This window comes from Mycetomoellerius zeteki, unplaced genomic scaffold, assembly GCF_001594055.1.
Source record: "Mycetomoellerius zeteki isolate Tzet28-1 unplaced genomic scaffold, Tzet1.0 scaffold264, whole genome shotgun sequence".
Lineage (NCBI taxonomy): Eukaryota > Metazoa > Arthropoda > Insecta > Hymenoptera > Formicidae > Mycetomoellerius > Mycetomoellerius zeteki.
Genome location: NW_017257243.1, coordinates 310,190 through 330,303, shown reverse-complemented (window position 1 = coordinate 330,303; position 20,114 = coordinate 310,190). Strand labels below are relative to the sequence as shown.

Sequence of the window (20,114 nt, the reverse complement as noted above, 5' to 3'; positions counted from 1 at the left end):
TATATCTACCTAAATTTTTATATATATTTCAGCAAAATTTTTTTCGTGCATGAATTCCATTCTTTTTAAGGCAGGCCTCTTTGCAAGGACGTGAATGCAATATGTTAGCAGAAATTATGTAAGACAACCTTATCGTTAATAAAACGAATTGTTGGACGACACGCGCATAGCGATCGTGTTGCCATTTTGCAGCTTCCGATCTAACGTTGATCGATCATCAAGTCTATAAATTAACATGGTCAATTATCCAATGTCACTGCCATGAATAAACTCACACGTAACGCGGTGACAGGTAATCGCGAATAAAGAATTGTAAGCGCTCTCCTCGCATTAAGTAATCCTCACACTGAAAAAAAAAGATTGGCTGCTGCAGCAAATTAGATGGTAAAATATGGCATAGTATTTTTAATTGGCTGCAGCAGCCAATTTTTGGTTGCGCTAGTCCATCCGCAATGTCAGTACAGAATTTCGATAGACTAATACAATCAAGAATTGATTGCTGCAATCAATTAAAAATGCTATGCCATATTTTACCATTTAATTTGATGCAGCAGCCAATCTTTTTTTTCAGTACACAAATTCCCCCACGAAGTCACTATCGTCATTCATTTCTGCAATATATAATTTAACATTTTTTCTTTTGTAATGGCTGGATAAGTATATATGTATTAATAAATGAAAAATATCTGAAAAAATTGCGCGATTATTTCGAATACACACACGGAAAAAACAATATGGTTGGTCTACATAGAAATCTGGTGATGCCAACCAGATTAAATAGTAAAATATGGAGCAACTATTTATGTGATTGTTTGAACCATAGTACAATGGTTAGGTTAGGTTATGTTGCAGCAATGACGGCATTTCACATATACATATATATTTTTAATTGTAAGCGTGGTGAGTCGCTTTTGCTTTTTGAAATTGTAACTTAATTTATAGCATGATGTAACAAGAAATTAATTATTAATAATTAATTCTTATTACATCATACTTTATAACGATTGATGCAGCTATACGGATACATAACTTATCCGTAGTAACCCTAATAGCATACTTTATTCGAGGAACGTTCTGCCGAATGTTCTTAGGATATCCTCTAAATATTTTTTGGAACGTCCCTTGGAGATCTGTGCTATTAGAGAAATGATCCCCCAATCAAGTTTTGGTCAGATCGCGCCTAACTACATTGATATATACTACATTGATCGACACATCAAAGTAAATAAATCGTATCAACCATACACATTCCTGTCACATAAAAATAACTAGGATGATGTTTCTATATTGTTCACAACTAAATATTTTTAGTTATGTGAACTATATCTTTTTTTTCCATGCATATATTAGAATACATAATTTATATACTCCGTATTGTATTTGAGACGTACATTTATAATATATATATATTTTTATATATTTTATAATTTTTTAATATAACGTGTTCTAAATATTTTTTATTTATGTAATAATATAATTTGTTTACTCTTCGTGTTTGCGCATATAATAATATGTTGCGTTAAATCATGTTTAAAATGCATATCTTAAAGTTACGAACACGTTCTTTTTAGAACACATTTGACGATAAAAAGTTTCAAATAAAACTTGATATTTTCGTCTTTTTTTTTTCAAATCTTTTTACCATCCGTTTTGATTGCTTTTTATTCCAGTTACGATGTTTGCCGCGAGAGGCGTTAGCGTACAGCTGATTTTTCTGAAAACTGAAATTGTCCACCAAAGATTGAGAAACACGTTACATCGTTACGTTACGTGTGCACGTCAACTAACGATCATGAGGAACAATGCGAGGAATGTGAAAGATAAAGGCCGAACTGATAAAGACGACATTGAGGATAAGCATCGGGAGAAGAAGTTTGACAAAAAGAAGTATAGATTACAGAAATACAGCAACAAATATAAAAGTATGTATACAATGTACGCCACGAATAGGTTAAGTTTATTGTTTATTTAAAATTTGCTTCCTTGTATTAGTTAATCAATGGGAAGAGAGGAGGAAGAAGGCAGTGTTACGCGAATATTATAAAGAGCTTAAGAAGGATCAGCAGAATTCCGCAGGAACGTCGTCAAATTTAAGTAATACATCCAAAAATGCAAATGAGACTAGGTACGTAAAGTACTTGGAACCTATATTCAGAATTTATAACTTGAAATCTAATATTAATCAATTTATTCACGTATGTAAACAGCAAATTGAAGAAGAGCAACATTTTCTTCAAAACTAAGCGGGAATATCAGCGAAAGCAGGAAGAAAAGAAGAACAGACTAGAGAACACCATTCGTATAAAGGAAGAACGAGAGGAAGCCTTGAGGAAGTATAGGGAGAAGAAATTGCAAAATTTCAAGGTGTTATCGAAGAAGACGAAGAAGGGACAGCCTGTCATGAAGGGCAGAATAGAAATGTTGCTGGAAAAAATACAGCAAATGACGTAATGTACAATCGTCTCTTTATCTTCGATTAGACTGATCCAGGATATGGTCAAAGTCTCACTATAAATTCTTTGAAGCTTTTGATTGACCAACCAGAAGAAAGAATTTCACTAATTGACCAATCATAAAGATTGTTTCAAAACATTTGTAGCATCATGTTGACTGTACTCTTAATCACATTGTTGCGCAATGGAGTATTAGAGAAACAGTAAAATGTTTTCATTTTTGTATATAATGTATATTGTATATTACACAATGTAATATGTATAGGATGTTCCAACAGTGACACATAATCTTTAAATTTCATTGAGTTTTTGTCACACGAGATTGTTTCCATATTATATATCTGTACTATTATCTTTTATATAACTGTATTATTTGTAAACTGGAGTGACAATTTCGTGTGCAGTTACTCGTTAAATTATAACGGAATAAATAGGAATAGATAAAGTAAAATAAATAGAATTATTAAAAAATTATTTAATTTCTTGCTTTACTTAATTCTCTCAAAATAACATCATTTGCCGATCAACATAATAATTTTACAAAATAAGTTGCAATTCTGAATTAAATATACCTAAAGCGAAAAAACATCCATTTAATTCATAATCGATTCTTATGGGCCTCCTACAATAAGCTATTAAGTTTTAAGTCGTAAGAAATTGACCAGTCGATCAAATATGAGAAAAATAATCGACTATAATTGGTCAATTTCTTATTATTTAAGATTTAAAGATTAGGTAATAGCTTATCATAAAAAGTCCATGAGACTGTCTCAAGTACAGTCTTAAGATGTTATAATAAGAGAGCTGTAGCAGCGTCTTAAGACATCGCTTAAGACGGTCTTAAAATAAGAATCAACTATAAATATCAGTCCACGATTTGATCAAATCGCTCGACTATTCCTATCGATGCGGCGACCCTTCGCGTTCGATCGCGGTAACCTTTTGCATTCGATCTCGACACAGGCCACGGACGGAGCGAAGAATCCGTGGGCTTGAACCGGCGTGCCCTTTCGCGACGATCAATCGCGGATGACCGCCGCGGCGACGGCGAGAGCCGAGCGGCGGTTCGAAATACGAAATTCCACGCGCCAGCGCGGATCGCGCGTGCGCGCTGGCATTTTGACGGTCGGCCGTCGCTCGTCGGACGACACGGGCTAGTCGACGGTTGCAAATGGCGACAGCCACGAAGTCTCTGGCACGGGCTCGCGACTAGTTCCACGCCTACCGTGCGCCCCGCGAGCGAGCCGTGCGCCGAACGCAGCCCCAGCGCCCAGAGATCGGTACGTAGCCTAAGTGAACCCGGCGACGTCGCGACCCCCCTCCCCGGCGAGGTGGTGGACTCGCGGGGCCCTTGGAATCCCGGCAGACCCTCCGCGCGCACGACAGCTCTCGCTCGAAGAAGGTATCGTCCTCGTACCGTCTCTTCTCTCTCCGAGATTCTTCTCCCGTTCCTCGATCGATACGTCGTGCGATCGTCGGCCTTCCCGGATCCGTCCGCCGTCGATTCCGACGGTCGCGTACGTGTCTCTCCCCCCTCCCTATCTCTTCCCCTCGCTAGCCGGGACGGATCTCCGGGTGCCGCATCGCTGTCAAGAATCACCGTCGGAATTCGTGGTGCAGAGCGTCACCGGCTCCAATCACTCGACGAATTGATAATCGGTGAACACGATTTCAATCGCGTCTCTTTCGAGCGGCTCCGACGGCTAAATTTTATACTCCGGAGCTCCGCTCGGCGCCACATACATACGATACTCCGTTTCCCCGATTAGCACGCTCGGAGAGAGAGAAAGAGAGAAAGAGAGAGAGAGAGAGAGAAAGAGAGAGAAGAAGAAGAAGGAGAAATTAGTTTTGCGATTGTAAAAGACGGCACGTATAAGAGCGCGCGGCGATAGGAGCGATCGCGGCCGTCCCGTCGTTGCGTCACGTCGTTTTCAGTGAGCGAAACAAATACCAATTACAGTATATCTGCGTCGGAGCGCGATCTTTAAGCGTCTCAGATTGGAGGGGAATGAACGTCCGAGTGTCCTCACATAGCTCTCATTCACAGGTAGTCTTGAGCAGAACGAGGCAAGATGCCGGCCGTCAGAGGAGATGGTATGCGTGGATTGGCGGTATTCATATCGGACATCAGGAATTGTAAGTAATGTTGTGTGATAGTATTCTATGTTTTTTCATCAATAATATTCACACTTCACATTTAATTACTGGATTATATAATGCGATTGTCGGCATTGTAAACCATTCCCAATTGTTATAAATTGTTGCTATTCTTCCTTCAAATACCGCTGATCTTATATATTTGATGCTATTAATGACATTTCATTCCTCGAGTGCCATTGAAACTGAAATTGTATGTGACGTGTTTAACATTGTGAGGAGCAGGAGAAAGGGGGCGGTTCTGATATAGGCCTATCTTCTTGTGATATAGCTTGACTCTCAATATCAATCTACGACACATTAGCTAAACGTTTATTAAAAATGAACGCTGGTCTTCTTAAGATATTTATAGAAGGCACAAATGTATAGTTTTATACATATTTATGCATATTATTTATTTATATAACTATCTGTTTCTGAGCTAAAAAGATTGTTCTTGATAAGCCAATTGGTAGTTGTCATTATTTGTCATTATATCCAGTATTTTTGCTGATGTATTATTTTTGATCGATATTTACAATAAAAATTCTTGGATATTTTTAACCAAAATATATATGAGGATATTACAACAGAAAATTTTTATTCTATACATATTTTATTTTCTTGTCACAAACGTATCTTATTATTGTATTATATAAGATATCTTTGTGTTAAGGATGATACATACACACTTGGGCTGTCTTTTCTTTTTCAAAATGTACTAATGTTACTAGGCAAAAGTAAAGAGGCAGAAATTAAGAGAATTAACAAGGAACTAGCAAACATACGCAGCAAGTTTAAAGGAGACAAAACACTCGATGGATACCAGAAAAAGAAATATGTTTGCAAGCTGTTATTCATTTTCCTTCTTGGCCATGATATCGACTTTGGACATATGGAAGCTGTCAATCTACTTTCATCAAATAAATATTCAGAGAAACAAATTGTAAGTAAGACAATTGGTCTAGCAATCTGCAATATATATAATAATGTACGTCTAACTCATATAATTCTAGGGATATCTTTTCATATCGGTCCTAGTGAACACTAATAGTGATTTGATTAAATTAATCATACAAAGTATAAAAAATGATCTCGCCTCACGCAATCCAATTCATGTTAATTTGGCGCTGCAATGCATCGCCAATATCGGTAGTAAGGAAATGGCGGAAGCCTTTGGCAATGAAATTCCAAAATTGCTTGTCTCAGGGTACGACATATTGTATTTGTTGCTTTATATAGCCATGCCGATAGCTTATATCAGATATTCGTTGAATTTTCAAATATTTGTTCTATAGAGATACTATGGACGTTGTGAAACAAAGTGCTGCATTGTGTCTACTACGACTATTGCGGACAGCTCCCGATGTCGTACCTGGCGGTGAATGGACATCGCGTATAGTTCATCTGTTGAACGACCAACATCTGGGCGTTGTAACAGCCGCAGCATCACTCATAGACGCTCTCGTAAAAAGAAATCCCGACGAATACAAAGGTTGCGTTAGTCTTGCAGTTTCGAGATTAAGTAGGGTACGTTATTGAAGTACAAATTTATCGCACGACAATAAGAATGTTATCTAAAATTTTTTCTACGATTGTAGATTGTTACGTCGAGTTATACAGATCTGCAAGATTATACGTATTACTTTGTACCAGCTCCATGGTTATCTGTTAAATTGCTACGTCTGCTGCAGAACTATACACCACCAGGTATTTAATTCCACAATGCGCAATACATTGTATTGTACATGAAAGTACAATATGTTATATGATATGTTTATATGGACTTTATATTTCTGCAGCCGAAGATCCAGGTGTCAGAGGCAGATTAAACGAATGTTTAGAAACAATATTAAACAAAGCTCAAGAACCACCCAAGTCAAAGAAGGTCCAGCACTCAAACGCGAAAAATGCTGTACTCTTTGAGGCCATTAGTTTAATTATTCACAACGATAGCGAAGCGAATCTCCTTGTACGAGCATGCAACCAGCTTGGTCAATTTTTATCGAACCGTGAGACCAATTTGCGATACTTGGCACTCGAATCTATGTGCCACTTGGCTACTTCGGAATTCTCGCACGAAGCCGTAAAGAAACACCAAGAAGTAGTCATATTATCAATGAAGATGGAAAAGGACGTTTCTGTAAGACAGCAAGCAGTAGACCTATTATATGCCATGTGTGATAAAAGTAACGCTGAAGAGATCGTCCAGGAAATGCTAAATTATTTGGAGACAGCTGATTACTCGATTAGAGAAGAAATGGTCCTTAAAGTAGCGATTCTAGCGGAAAAGTATGCGACCGATTATACTTGGTATGTTGATGTTATCCTAAATCTGATCAGGATAGCAGGCGATTACGTATCCGAGGAAGTTTGGTATCGAGTTATTCAAATCGTTATCAATCGAGATGATGTTCAGGGTTATGCTGCAAAAACCGTCTTTGAGGTAAAATATATCAATCCCCCGCAACTCGCCGGCTCGCGTAAAGGAGGCACGGCAGTGTCGCTACGCTTGGCTTAGCGCCGAGACACTGCCATGTCTCTAGATATTTTTTCCTTTTGTTAAAATTATTCGACATTCTATATATGTGCTATGTGTTGCAGGCTCTGCAAGCACCCGCTTGCCACGAAAATATGGTTAAAGTCGGTGGTTATATACTTGGAGAATTTGGTAATCTCATAGCTGGCGACCAACGGTCTTCTCCAGCTGTCCAGTTTCAACTACTACATTCCAAAGTAAATACATAGATTTCTATTTTCAAAAATTGTGTACTATTATCCATATATACATATACATACACACATCTACATATGTATATCTCTTGCAGTATCATTTATGCTCTCCTATGACTCGAGCATTGCTGCTTTCGACATATATAAAGTTTGTCAATCTGTTCCCCGAAATACGAAGCCAGATTCAAGATGTCTTCAGGCAGCATAGTAATTTACGTAGCGCAGATGCTGAGCTGCAACAAAGAGCATCAGAATACCTGCAATTGAGTATTATTGCTTCAACTGATGTCTTGGTATGTAACATGTAACAATTAAAAAATGTGAAATTCGTCATTGATATATCCGTTTTTGTAGGCCACCGTATTGGAAGAAATGCCAGCATTCCCCGAAAGGGAATCCTCCATTCTTGCTGTTTTAAAGAAGAAGAAACCGGGTCGAGTACCAGAGAACGAAATTAGAGAAAGCAAGAGTCCAGCGCCAAATACTAATCATCACACTGAACCTCCTGCTGCTGCTACAACCGTGACAGTTAACAATTCTTCTGCTGATTTGCTAGGATTATCAACTCCACCTTCCTCGCAACCGTCTAGTAATACAGGCGTATTGCTTGATGTTTTGGGAGATATTTATAACATGCCAAATAAACTTGGTACTACCAACGGCACCCAAAATACATACAATCCTAAAAAGTAAAATATACCATGCGATGAGATTTTTATATAATCATAATACTAATATTTGTAATAATTATTATTCTGATTCTATTTTTCAGGTTTGTTTGTAAGAATAACGGTGTTTTGTTCGAGAATGACTTGATACAAATCGGTGTAAAATCGGAGTTTAGACAAAATCTTGGACGTGTAGGTCTTTTTTATGGAAACAAGACGCAATATGCCTTGCACAGTTTTCAACCGCAACTATCTTGGACAGACGAGAATCAAGCAAAGTTAGCTGTACAAGTAAAACCTGTTGATCCTATATTGGAAGCTGGCGCTCAAATTCAGCAAATGATCAATGCAGAATGTATTGACGACTATAATGGTACGTTATTATAACGATATTTTTACAAATTTTTAATAATTAATATCGGAACCTGTTCCATTACATATAGTATTTCCTATTTACAGATTCGCCGAGCATGATTATCTCCTTCATTTACAATAATGTGCCACAGAAGATCACGATGAAGTTACCATTAACAATTAATAAGTTCTTCGAACCAACAGAAATGAATGGGGAATCATTCTTTGCAAGATGGAAAAATCTTGGCGGGTATGTGATGATTACAATACACTTAAGGAGGAGAGAGACGTGAGATTTTTTTTAAATAGTTTCTTAGATTGATTTCCACATTAAATTTATTTTCAGAACGAATCAACAACGATCACAAAAGATTTTCAAAGCGCAACAACCTATGGATCTAACACAAGTACGCACGAAACTACAAGGATTTGGAATGCAACTGCTTGATGGCATTGATCCGAATCCCGATAACTTTGTCTGCGCTGGTATCGTTCATATGAGAGCGCAGCAAGTGGGTTGCCTGTTGCGTCTTGAACCTAATAAACAAGCCCAGGTAATTTTCAACTTTTGAAAGATTCAATATCTTAATAAGCATTATAATTTGTGTTTTTATTTAACTGCACATTTCTGCTTGCAGATGTTTCGTTTAACAGTACGTTCGAGTAAAGAAACGATGTCGGTAGAGATCTGTGACCTGCTGGTGGACCAATTTTAAACGGCCTAGCAGGCGTAAATATTATCGGAAAATTAGCACTACGTCGTGAGAGGACATATCATTATCGAACGATGATGTCATCTCGCGTCGTTCAAAAAGATATTGATGGTTATTTGTTAAGAAATATTTGCGTTGTACCCAAGCTTACACTCATAACGCTCTTATCTAAGATCTATATCTTCGTATAGGTAGTTTCGTGTCACTATATATCATTTTATTGAAGAGGAATAAGTTTGAATCAGGACTATCGAAATTAAGTACTGAAAAAAAAAACGAGAGATATGTATATGAACTGGCTATGACAGACAGTATTATCTCATAATCGAGGATACTAAGGTGTGGATCTGTTTTGAATGTGTCTACATCTTATATTACAATCTACAATTTAAGCGGATGAAGCAAGAATGCGAAATGGAGAAAGGGAATGAAGAAGCTAGATGATTTAGCTATGGATATGTACGTATTGTAGAAACACTCGAGCCACATTATAGAAACAAAGCATATAAGATTTTTTTACTGAGTTTTATAATACAAGTTTCCCTCTGTATCGTTGCAATTTGTATAGTTTTAAAACATCGATTAATCACTTCGATTATTCAGAGTGGAACATCTCTCTTTGCACATCATTTTATTTTCTATCGTTTTGTACCTACGCGTGAGTTTTGTTCATATTCAATTGCTTGCATTGATATTTTGCCATGAGATTGCCGCGTGAGCGAGAGTAGATTTGGGCACAATGACAGTAGTTGTATAATATGAGCTGTTTATCTAGATACCCTTATATTTAACGGAGCTGCGAATTAATTATTGTGTACAATTAATAGTTTATATTTAATTGTCTTTGTCCTGATCTTGAGTTTGAATAATGTCCTAGATTGACCTAGATTTTCTGTATCATTGATATTGATTAGAGTATAAATCCATGGCTGGTCATTTCTATGTTTGCAAAATGAGATGGGAGGTATATCGTATTATAGTATATTATTATTATTGAAAATTGAATCTTTGCAGATTAATTATTTGTAATTATAGAAGTACGTTTTATTATCTTCAGAGTCTTGCGTAAGATGTATATTTAGTAGAGTGTACAACTCTGTACAGATAATATTTGAAGTTAATATGTTGATTATGATAATAACAGAGGGAAGAGAGCAGCTCTAATTATGATTTAAATATCGCTTTATAATGATCGGTGATGTGTTACCGACTTTGTAAAGCCTTATTACACAATTGTACATATAAAATTGATCACAAATGGTTATAAATATTTTCAAGATAGATTGCGCTATTCATAGCCATACAAAGCTCAAATTTATTTCTTATTCTTCAATTATGTTTTATTCTTCAGGGAAGTAATATGTATATTTTTCATATTCATATAGTGTAAATCCATGTGTCTAATGTTCCCATTATATTTCCTTTTTCTTATATTATAGTGTATTAGCTGTATTTTAATTATAGTCTATACAGGTCGAGAGAACACGGCGGTATCAGTTTTTATGACTTGATTTAATGAGATTTTATTATCATTACTACCTTCTCTCCCTTTTTTAAATATTATTTGACATAGAATATTTTACTATTAGATATACGATTATAATTGTCGTTAAATCATAAGCAATGTGAAACGAAACATGGGTTTTATATTTTCACTTTTCTCGTTCTCATAGAACAGTTAATATTTCAGAGACTGTTAACAGTATAACATTTTTTCTCATCTAAACTATGTACAAATTGCTATAAAATTTAATCAACATTTTTTTGCGGTACTGACGTATTATTCTAGCTAAAATTATAATCTATAAATTATTATTATTAGAAAGAGAGGAGAGCATAACAATTTGCTGTGTTATACCATTATAGATTTTTTTTACGTATAAATGTGTAATATATATGTAAAATTGGTATAATTTATATTAATGACATTTTAAATCGCAATATTTTTTAATTGTTGGATAATTAAGATATAAATTAAAATTAAATAAAAATTATTTAAAAAATCAAGAAAAAATGAGAAAAAAAGGAAATAAATACATGTTTAAACATTCCTTTGTAATAATTTTTGTCCAAGGTCTGTGAAATACTGTAGAACTGTGATCTTTGATATCTTTATCCTTAAATCTTTTTTCTAATAAAAAATTCTGACCGAAGAGATGGAAATTTGATGGGACTAGATCGAAACTAAAATATGGCGGTACAGAATTTCCTACTTCCACCTATATTTTAAAGTATTGTTTGAAATGAAAAAGTATCATGTAAGAAATTTTTTAATTTTCAATTATATATGTATATATATATATAAAACATATATAAAATACACTTTAAAATATCTATGTTTACATGAATTTCTCTCTCTATTCAAACTATATATATTGAGAACATTTGTAATTTTTATTAATTTCTTGCGTACGATAATCGACTTTTATTAACGAATCTCATGTGTGTTTTGTATGTCGTTCTATGAAGCTTTATTTTTCGAATTTTATACGTCTAGAAGAATTGACAAACTGATTAACGTGGACCCTCGACCAACCATTGACCACCAGTCATGGATTTTGCGAGAAAGTTTGATTATGTTTTAAAAACAAAGACAGTCAACGATATTTATAATAACGATATATCTCCTCATTCGTATTATTATATAGAGCTCGCGTTTATTATATATTATAGAGATGAGAATCGTGTTGCGCTTTAGATTTAAAAGGCCCACACATGATCCTACGATTTACGTAGCAAAAGACTATTGCGCGAATCCAAGAGTTCGAGCTATACGTATAAATTAAATATATTAGAGAAATATCACGCGAAATTTATGCAAATCGATAGATTATGCGTGGGCCGTTTCACATTCAAATGAAAGTTGCGTTAATATATATAATATATACATACCTTTATATTATAAATACATGAATTATATATATATATATATTAAGAGAAATGTGTGGCGACACACGGTTGTTAGATTATCACGCGGCGATGCTCCGATCGCTCCGATCTGCTGACGATCGAAGCCATCGGTACGATTCGATATTTGACTATCATACGTACTGAATATTCGAATAATTCGAATATCCCGAATGTCCATCCGCGTAATTCGTTGTTAGAATTTTTTGGTAAGCCGAATTACTCACAATATCGTGTAAAGCGACGTGATATGAAAGACCTCGTTTTTATCGCGTATCATATTAATACCATAAAGCCTATCGTCTTCTACTCTAAGATTCCTCGAATTATCTACGAATGTCGGGATATTTTAATATTCGGATATTCAAACGTGTAGTCTTAAAAATACTCGTCTGTTCACACACACACACACACACACACACACACACACACACACACACACACACACACACACACACACACACACACACGCGAGAGAAATTAAAAAAAAGAGTGTCTGATCTTTGCGCGGGAATGTCTACCTTTTCGCGCTATCGTTTGTGTCGTTGTCTCCTTTTCATTGCGGTCTAATCGTGTACAGATTTAATGTAGAAATTTAATAGACCTATCGCGAACAACTGCCGAAACGGTTGATGAGCGCGAAAAAATAAAACGAGCGTAGAGAGCAGATCGCGGCTGATTTTCGGCCACGAGTCACCTTGCTCACGTTTGCGGACGACCGTATTGTATGATAATATCATAGTAGATTGCGACTTTCGTCCCTTTGTAATTAACGATGTTCATCGTATTTATTTCCTCGTGTAGCATATGCATGAGTGTTGTCCCGCGTGGTTTTTGACCATTGTGACTTCGAAGTCAAATGTTAACGAGCGTATATTGGTCTTGATCTCCAGCTACGATTAGCTAGTATATTTACTCTTTTTCCCGTCGCGCAGCGAGTTTCATAGGATTTTTCGTTCTAGTTATGCACGTGGCACATCGTTCGAATACACGTATTTTTTTTTTACATACATATATATATTACGAATTCGCCATTCGATTTAATATTCATGGAGTTCCGAGCTTCGAGGAACTTTCACGGAAGTTCAAGAAACCGTAGTTTCTACATTCAATCTTTACGCGAGAAATCTTTAGTCCCGTAGCATGCGTTCGTTTTCGCCCTTCTTTATCTCTTCCGAGTACCGCTCTAGCCGATTCCTTACGCAAAATAAATCGTGCAAGCGTTCTTTCCTGGATCACTGATTTATTTTGTATCATTTAGCTTTGTATGTACACATGTACGTTTATAAGACATTATTGATTTATATCATAAAATAATATATATACATAAATATTATCTCTCATATAAAAATGTGCCTACTTTACCCGGCTCTTTTGATTCTGTTATTGTTTCAACAATTTTCTCCGTTTTAACTTCAGTCAGACCCATTTCTACCAAAATATATATATTTGCAAAAAAATCCGCAGATTAATTATGAAGATTACAATGAATCAGCGTAAAAATTGTAAGTCATGCAAGAACTTGAATGATTAATGTCCATTTCTATCAATGTAAATTAATCTCGACTTAATTTAATCTTTGTCATTTTTAATTCTTAAAACTAGAAGATAAAAAGTAAGTATTATATTGATAGTTTGCATCAAATATTGATTTATTGTAATCTTCATGCAAAAAAATCCGCAGATTTTAATTATGAAGATTACAATGAATCATTTAGCGTAAAAATTGTAAGTCATGCAAGAACTTGAACGATTAATATCCATTTCTATCAATGTAAATTAACCTCGACTTAATTTAATCTTTGTCATATTTAATTCTTAAAACTAGAAGATAAAAAGTAAGTATTATATTGATAGTTTGCATCAAATATTGATTTATTGTAACCTTCATAACTAGTTTGCGGATTTCTATGCAAATATGTATTTTTATTATTTTTATTATTTTATTTATTTAAATTTTTAGAAAACAGGAATAAGAAAGCAGAATAGAATTTCGTTTTGTTAGAAGACAAAGATCAAAGACCCTGACGGAATCAGAATTGGAACTATAGTTATGAAGGAATATAAAATTATGCACAAAAATATTTTATTACTATTATTAGGGTGATAAAAAAGTTTGGGTCACAAATTTTTGTTTATCAAATTATTAGTAACGTATATTTACAAAACACTGCATTAGTTATATCTCATTAAATGCTAAAAAATATTAATGCTAAAAAATAATTATTCACGAATAATTATTCAGAATAGTCACGTTTATGTATGATGCAAGTTCTAAGGCGCTTCGGGAATGTACCACGTATCTTTTCACGGATAAATTCTTCCAGGCAATTAATAGAATGATCTTCAATAATCGATAAAAATCTTGGTGCAGAGTTTATTGGCATTTAATTAGATGTAACTCTCACTTCAATGTTTGTTTTTTTAAATATACGTTATTACTTGGATATTGATTCGATAAACATACAAAACTTTGCCACACAAACTTCTTTTGTGATTCTGTAGCTTTTGACAATTATTTAGTGTGAAAAATTCTCTTTTTATGATAAAGTTTTGAAATGGTATGGTAAATGAAGTAACGACGGTGTTTAAGTAGCATTTAGCTAAAGTATATTTACAACTCTTAAAAATGCATTTTACAGTACTAAAATAAATCAACGGTACCGTTTGATGCATTTTTTTATAGCGCTACAATTCGCCACTGGCAGATCCGTCTGATCGACGTATTCTAGCATTTAATTATTAGTCATGCATTCATTTGACAATGAGATTCGCAAATATATGAAACATTGAACACGTCACAATTCTAGAGGTACATTGCCGCATATTGAACACAAAATATTTTGTCAGTAATGAATATTATCGATATCAAGGTAATATTAATATACTTTGCAGTCTTATCTTGCGTATGAAATATTCACGTCCCAGTAAACAAGAATGGATTGAAATGGAATTCAGATTTTCAGAAATACACATTCGCGAACGTTAAAATAAATCTTTTTCAATCTGAATGCATTTTATTCGTTTATAGGAATTGCATGGAGCACATTTCTATGGCTTTCAATATAAAAATAATATAATTTTTTCTGTGCAACATGTATACTGCTCAAAAGAATGAATAAGAGATGCAGTTTTTTCAGTGCAATGGAATCCAGTTGAAAGTTGTATGCAAGAAAATATTCTCAATCCAGCTTCGACTGCTAAAACTAGAATACGCGTGCATTTCGTTACATAAAACTATTCGTATAATAAAATGTTTAATTATATTTCACTTTTAATTTAAGGTCATATCAATTAAATAAAGAAGAAAGAAATGAAAAGAATTAGAAACACTATAGTGAATAGTATTCGTTTTTTCTTTTATCAGAAATATATTATATTTAAAAAATTGAACACGTACGTGTCAGTGTTTGAAGAGGATAATCAAAGTATGCTTAACAAAGTACACTGTAAGCTGATATTCACAGAGATCTATTTTCGTATACGGAATAATATATACCTAAATAATGCTGAAAGTTGTAAATGATCGTATTTCACAATGCAGATGCAATGTCTATTATACTTTACAGCATCTGGTGATATTTATATCTTCGGATCGTTCGCATATGTGATCCAAAAAGCTCATCAAATATGAATTAGAAGGTTGAATTCGTAATCACGTAAGAGATCAGATTATTTTCAGACGGAATAACATTGAAGAATCATATCGCATTAGCGTCCAGCAATATCGATCATATACATAATTTTGAGTAAACCTAAAAAAACGTGTCAATTTTACATAGATTTGAGCATATCGATTAATTATACAAGTGCACGTGCACTTGTTATCAGTCGTAATGATAATAATCTAATGTCTAAATTCTAAGCAGAATCGTAAGGCTCGTAACATACTTCTGTAAGACTTGTAAGAATTTTTAATTGCTTATACCTTTATACAATATTTTTGCAGACAGCTTTTTACTAGCCATAAAATTTACAAGAAATCGTAGATATTTACGAATAATCGTACGTCTTATGATACATACGCATAAAATTAGAATATTAGTCACAAGTTCTTACAAGTTTTACGAGAACACATTATGAGTCTGCTTAGAATTGACCCACAAATCAGTTACTTACAGAAATCTAATACCAACCGATTTATTAAAAAAAACTTTAAACAGAATTTATTAAGACAGTAATTAATTATTTATTTGAAGTATAATGAACAATGGTGCTTTTAATACTTAATATAAGTAATTACTGTTTAACAGTATTTAAGAATTCAACAGTATATTAAATTTCTGTGAGGGATGTAGAAGCAATGATAATATTCGAAAACACAAAAATAGAGTAAATTTTTATAGAACTATGTTTCACAATCGGACGCTTGGATGAAAAAATTCTGACATATTTTATAAATTGAAATCTACAGTGAATCTACAGACAACATTTACTGACATATGCATTTGTAATACGACTTGCAATACAGATCTAAATATTAAAAATGTAACAGTCTATTCGTATTAAGGAGAAGGATTTATTTTTATGTTACATACTTAGCGGGGTCAGGAAGTATTTTCCATTTCTTTATTGTGTCGCCTGTTGTAAATCTACGCGAACAATCGGGATTCTAACCGACAAATATTAAATGAATATTCACTTTGCGAATATTCCCATTTTTAAACTCGTACTAAAATCATTCGCTGTTCCGCAAAAGAAATTAATTCTCTTAAGCACTAATTGACTAGTATTAAAAGATCGATCAATATCGAACGTACATTATTCTTCTAATCTTATTACGGGTCTGTACGAATTTCTACACCATTTATTCTTCAGGTAAACTAATAATAATTAAACTTTAAGAATTCTGCATCACAATCGAAAAAACTTTATACCTTCTTTATCGTCATAGACAGGAATATGTCAGATTATCTTGGAGATCAATGCTCGGACGATGGTTGGACCCTCTGTAGAACTTCTGATCCGGCTGCCGCTTTGTCCCTCAGGATAGCCTCCACATCCTTCTCAAGTACCTGCTCTCTGTCATATAATTGAAACCGGTAAGCGGGCTCATTCACCAGCATGCTTTCCTCGGCGGTGCTCTGCGCGTCCTCCGGTGCGAGAAAGAACCTCGCGCGACCTTCGCACTTCCGTTGATAGTCCGGATTGTCCGATGCCGGACGATGGCAGGAGTCGCAGACGGTGTCGGTGCGCGATGTGCACGGATGAGCCTCGTACAAACCCGGGCCACATCTGGCGCAATTCCAGCAGGGCTGCGTGCTGTGATGCGGGCTGTACGTACCGCTGGGGCACCGCTCGCATACGGTGTCGCGGCCGCGAGCGCAACGGCTAATCACGCCCCAGCCTGGACCGCATCTGCTGCAGTGCGAGCCATCCCGGTGGTGCCTGATGTGAGGCCTGCTCTCAACCGCCTGGAAACAGAGCGGCAGATGGTTAGTACCTCGAAAGGTGGAATTCGTGAGACGGCGTGCGAGTGACTCTACGTCCCGATTTTTTAAAATCGAAAGGATTTAAAAATTGATTGTATCGATCCGACCTCTTGACCCAGAATGCCATTTATGGATAATTAAAGAGCCTGTCTAAAATTGTATTCCTGCATGCGTTCCTTCAGGCAGTGTAAAGCTATTTTCTAAAGAGAACTGTTTTCTGAAGGTCGCGATCTTTTAGGATCAGATCTTCGAAAGGTTTTAAAAATTGACTGTACAATCAATCCGACCACTTGGCTCCGAATGACATTTGTAAATAATTAAAGAGTCTTTGTAAAACTGTGTTTCTGCATGTTTTCCTTCAGGCGGTGTAAAGCTGTTTTCTCTACTGAGGCTATTTTTTAAAGACTTCACGTTACGATTTTTTGGGACCGGATCTTCGACAGAATTTAAAAACTGATCGATCCACGAAACGAGTTGACTTCAAATGATATTTGTGGATAATTAAATTGTTTAAAACTGCATTTCTGCATTCCTCCGCACGGTACAAAATTGTTTTCTAAAAAGGACTTGCGAGTAGATCAAGTAGATCGTATTAGAACTAGAATAGTTGGTTTATTATTATTGGATGTTATTTTTCTACAACTCTTAATATGAATTGATAAAATGCAATTTCAACCGTTCAACAACAGGTGCACTGGAGAAGGCGGCCACCTGACTTCGAGGGAACACCTTGCGCCTTTCTTCCGTCTACTTCGAGCAGATCGAGAGACGCGATATATGAGCCTCTGTACTCTCTCACGCATAAAATGTTGCTTTTAATACGTTAGGATATCCGCTGCACTTTCGCCGACTAATTTTCCCAAAATAAGTCAGTTTGATCGATTGCAGGTCCATAACTTTCTCTCAGTTTAAGATACTTTCCAAGTATCGAGTGTAATAATATCGCTACGATATATTTAAATATATTACTAATATATTAAAATATATTAAAAATGTATCTTATATCCTTGATTGCCTTTTTCTATGCAATAATAGTTTATTTCATTTCAAAAGATCTCAGTCTAAATCTTGGATTCATATAGTCAACGAAATTGGGGATTTATATTTTTTCTGAGAACAAAATCACGCGCGATCGTAGTTAAATTTTTAACATCGTTTGTCTCATATGAAAGACTTTTGTCCACTGTATTTTTCGAAAGACGAACGTTATCGTTTGACCACAGAAGTTTGGCGATAGGTAACAAATAAAATAAGAACAAGAGGCGATCCTTTTCTACAGCAGCTGTTGGCAGCTGCTTCGTGCGGCACGCGCCGACGGTCACCACCACGCATCACGCGAATCGTTAGCACCGGGCCTTAATTTGAAACCCTTCACCTTACCTCTGCTCGCACACCATCGTCGCATGTTCGTCACCGTATATCGTGGGCTTGCCATTGAGCTTCTCACGACATGGATTATTGAGAAAATAATATTGTCTTTCTTAGAAACAATTTTGTACTATCAACTCTTGTACAATGAACGAATGTGTGTAATAATATCTGTAATTTGTGGGAAGAATCAGAAGTCGTGAGATTTTATTGCCAAGAATGCTTTCTTAAAATTATATTTTCTTTTACGCGAAATTGTAAATTCGTAAGTTGATATAAATTGGTATATAAACATATCCAAAATTCAGAGAATAATTTTTAATTTTATTTTAAAGATGTTGTATATCCTTATGTTCCCATTTACAATTGGATTTATGTTTTGCATAAAAAATAATTTTATGAAAAGCTTTGCTTTTCATTGTACGTTGTTGATAATGCAAAATTGTTCCTAAGAGAAATTTATTTTTTCGTAATAATTTGCAATTGAGCGTTCATAATTTTTTATCACAGAGGTAACTCATGTTACCTCGTCAATTTACGGTTGCGGTTACTAAGCTAGTAAAGGGTTATGACCCTTTAAAGTGGACCCTTCAGACTACTATCTTATCAAGTTAGCGCATTGACAGTATAATAAATAGACAATATAATAAACCATAGAATATTAAATAAATTTTAAATAAATTTCTCAACGAATTAACTTTCAGAAAAAAGAGAATACAAGAGTGAAAACAAATATAAATGAAATTTTGTTCTTTAGTTAACTTTGAAGTTTGGCGTAATAGAATTTTAATGGAAGATTGTATTGGTAGTGCCGAAGTGAGTTAAGAACTGAAGAAGTTGAAGTACGGTTGAGGTTTAATTCCAGCGGAGAACGAGAATACTTCGTAAGAGCATCAACAAGCAAGAAACATCGATCTTCGGAGCTTCTCAGAATTGCTCCAAGTGGGAGAGACGTTGCATTCTTCAATGAAAATACCCTCGAGGACTTCGCAATCAGTATTGTTCCATTGGAAGGTTTTTCTTCATTTGAAAGATTTAAGATCCATCGGAAAGTCGAAGGAAAGTTTTTGAAAATGAATGAAAATGGAAGGTTTTTTACTAATGTAAACTACAAAATACATATACTCTATTCGGCGAGAGAAAATTATCGATCTGCGTTTCGAAACTTTACTCGAGTAACTAATACGGTGTCTACAATAGAAGTCGTAGCGGAGATAAGATCTCAAGTCGTAGAAAATTAACCATTGCAATTATAGCCGATTGTTCTTCTCATTATTATTTTCGATTATTCGACTCTGATTGCCTGGGAAAAAATGTTTTATATATAATTATATAAAATGATATAAAATT

The 20,114-nt window shown here is 35.0% G+C and overlaps 3 protein-coding genes across 6 annotated transcripts in view; 2 read left to right on the top strand and 1 right to left on the bottom strand.

Annotated features, from left to right (window-relative positions):
- Positions 1-214: 214 nt before the first annotated feature.
- On the top strand, positions 215-2,885 carry LOC108723987 (thyroid transcription factor 1-associated protein 26 homolog). Its single transcript, XM_018450069.1, has 4 exons — positions 215-292; positions 1,671-1,922; positions 1,993-2,125; positions 2,208-2,885. Exons 1-4 carry the CDS (start codon positions 262-264, stop codon positions 2,449-2,451), a joined length of 660 nt encoding a protein of 219 aa, XP_018305571.1. The 5' UTR covers positions 215-261; the 3' UTR covers positions 2,452-2,885.
- AP-2alpha (adaptor protein complex 2, subunit alpha) lies at positions 2,419-10,619 on the top strand. Of its 4 annotated transcripts, none has more exons than XM_018450068.1 (14): positions 2,419-2,447; positions 4,501-4,589; positions 5,324-5,535; positions 5,606-5,799; positions 5,888-6,119; positions 6,191-6,299; positions 6,392-7,035; positions 7,194-7,325; positions 7,418-7,615; positions 7,677-8,011; positions 8,095-8,363; positions 8,450-8,594; positions 8,691-8,898; positions 8,983-10,619. In XM_018450068.1, exons 2-14 carry the CDS (start codon positions 4,526-4,528, stop codon positions 9,058-9,060), a joined length of 2,820 nt encoding a protein of 939 aa, XP_018305570.1. In that variant the 5' UTR covers positions 2,419-2,447; positions 4,501-4,525; the 3' UTR covers positions 9,061-10,619. The 4 variants fall into 4 exon arrangements, with proteins under 4 accessions (XP_018305570.1, XP_018305567.1, XP_018305569.1 ...); XM_018450065.1 differs by lacking the exon at positions 2,419-2,447 and adding an exon at positions 3,589-3,733; XM_018450067.1 differs by lacking the exon at positions 2,419-2,447 and adding an exon at positions 3,766-3,855.
- Positions 10,620-16,333: 5,714 nt separating this feature from the next.
- The window catches only part of LOC108723985 (tumor necrosis factor receptor superfamily member 3), an 11,999-nt gene continuing 8,218 nt past the window's right edge, over positions 16,334-20,114 (bottom strand). Inside the window, exon 2 of the mRNA XM_018450064.1 lies at positions 16,334-17,378. Within this exon, the coding sequence (XP_018305566.1) occupies positions 16,887-17,378 (492 nt within the window). The 3' untranslated portion in view covers positions 16,334-16,886. The remainder of the gene's footprint in view (positions 17,379-20,114) is intronic.

Bases quoted from the DNA above. Each gene is read 5' to 3' on its own strand.
- LOC108723987 (XM_018450069.1), top strand. From the start codon at position 262: ATGAATAAACTCACACGTAACGCGGTGACAG. The intron at 293-1,670 runs GTAATCGCGAAT...TTTTTATTCCAG, and splicing joins CACACGTAACGCGGTGACAG to TTACGATGTTTGCCGCGAGA. The intron at 2,126-2,207 runs GTACGTAAAGTA...GTATGTAAACAG, and splicing joins AAAAATGCAAATGAGACTAG to CAAATTGAAGAAGAGCAACA.
- AP-2alpha (XM_018450068.1), top strand. From the start codon at position 4,526: ATGCCGGCCGTCAGAGGAGATGGTATGCGTGGATTGGCGGTATTCATA. The intron at 6,300-6,391 runs GTATTTAATTCC...ATATTTCTGCAG, and splicing joins GCAGAACTATACACCACCAG to CCGAAGATCCAGGTGTCAGA. The intron at 7,616-7,676 runs GTATGTAACATG...CCGTTTTTGTAG, and splicing joins TTGCTTCAACTGATGTCTTG to GCCACCGTATTGGAAGAAAT.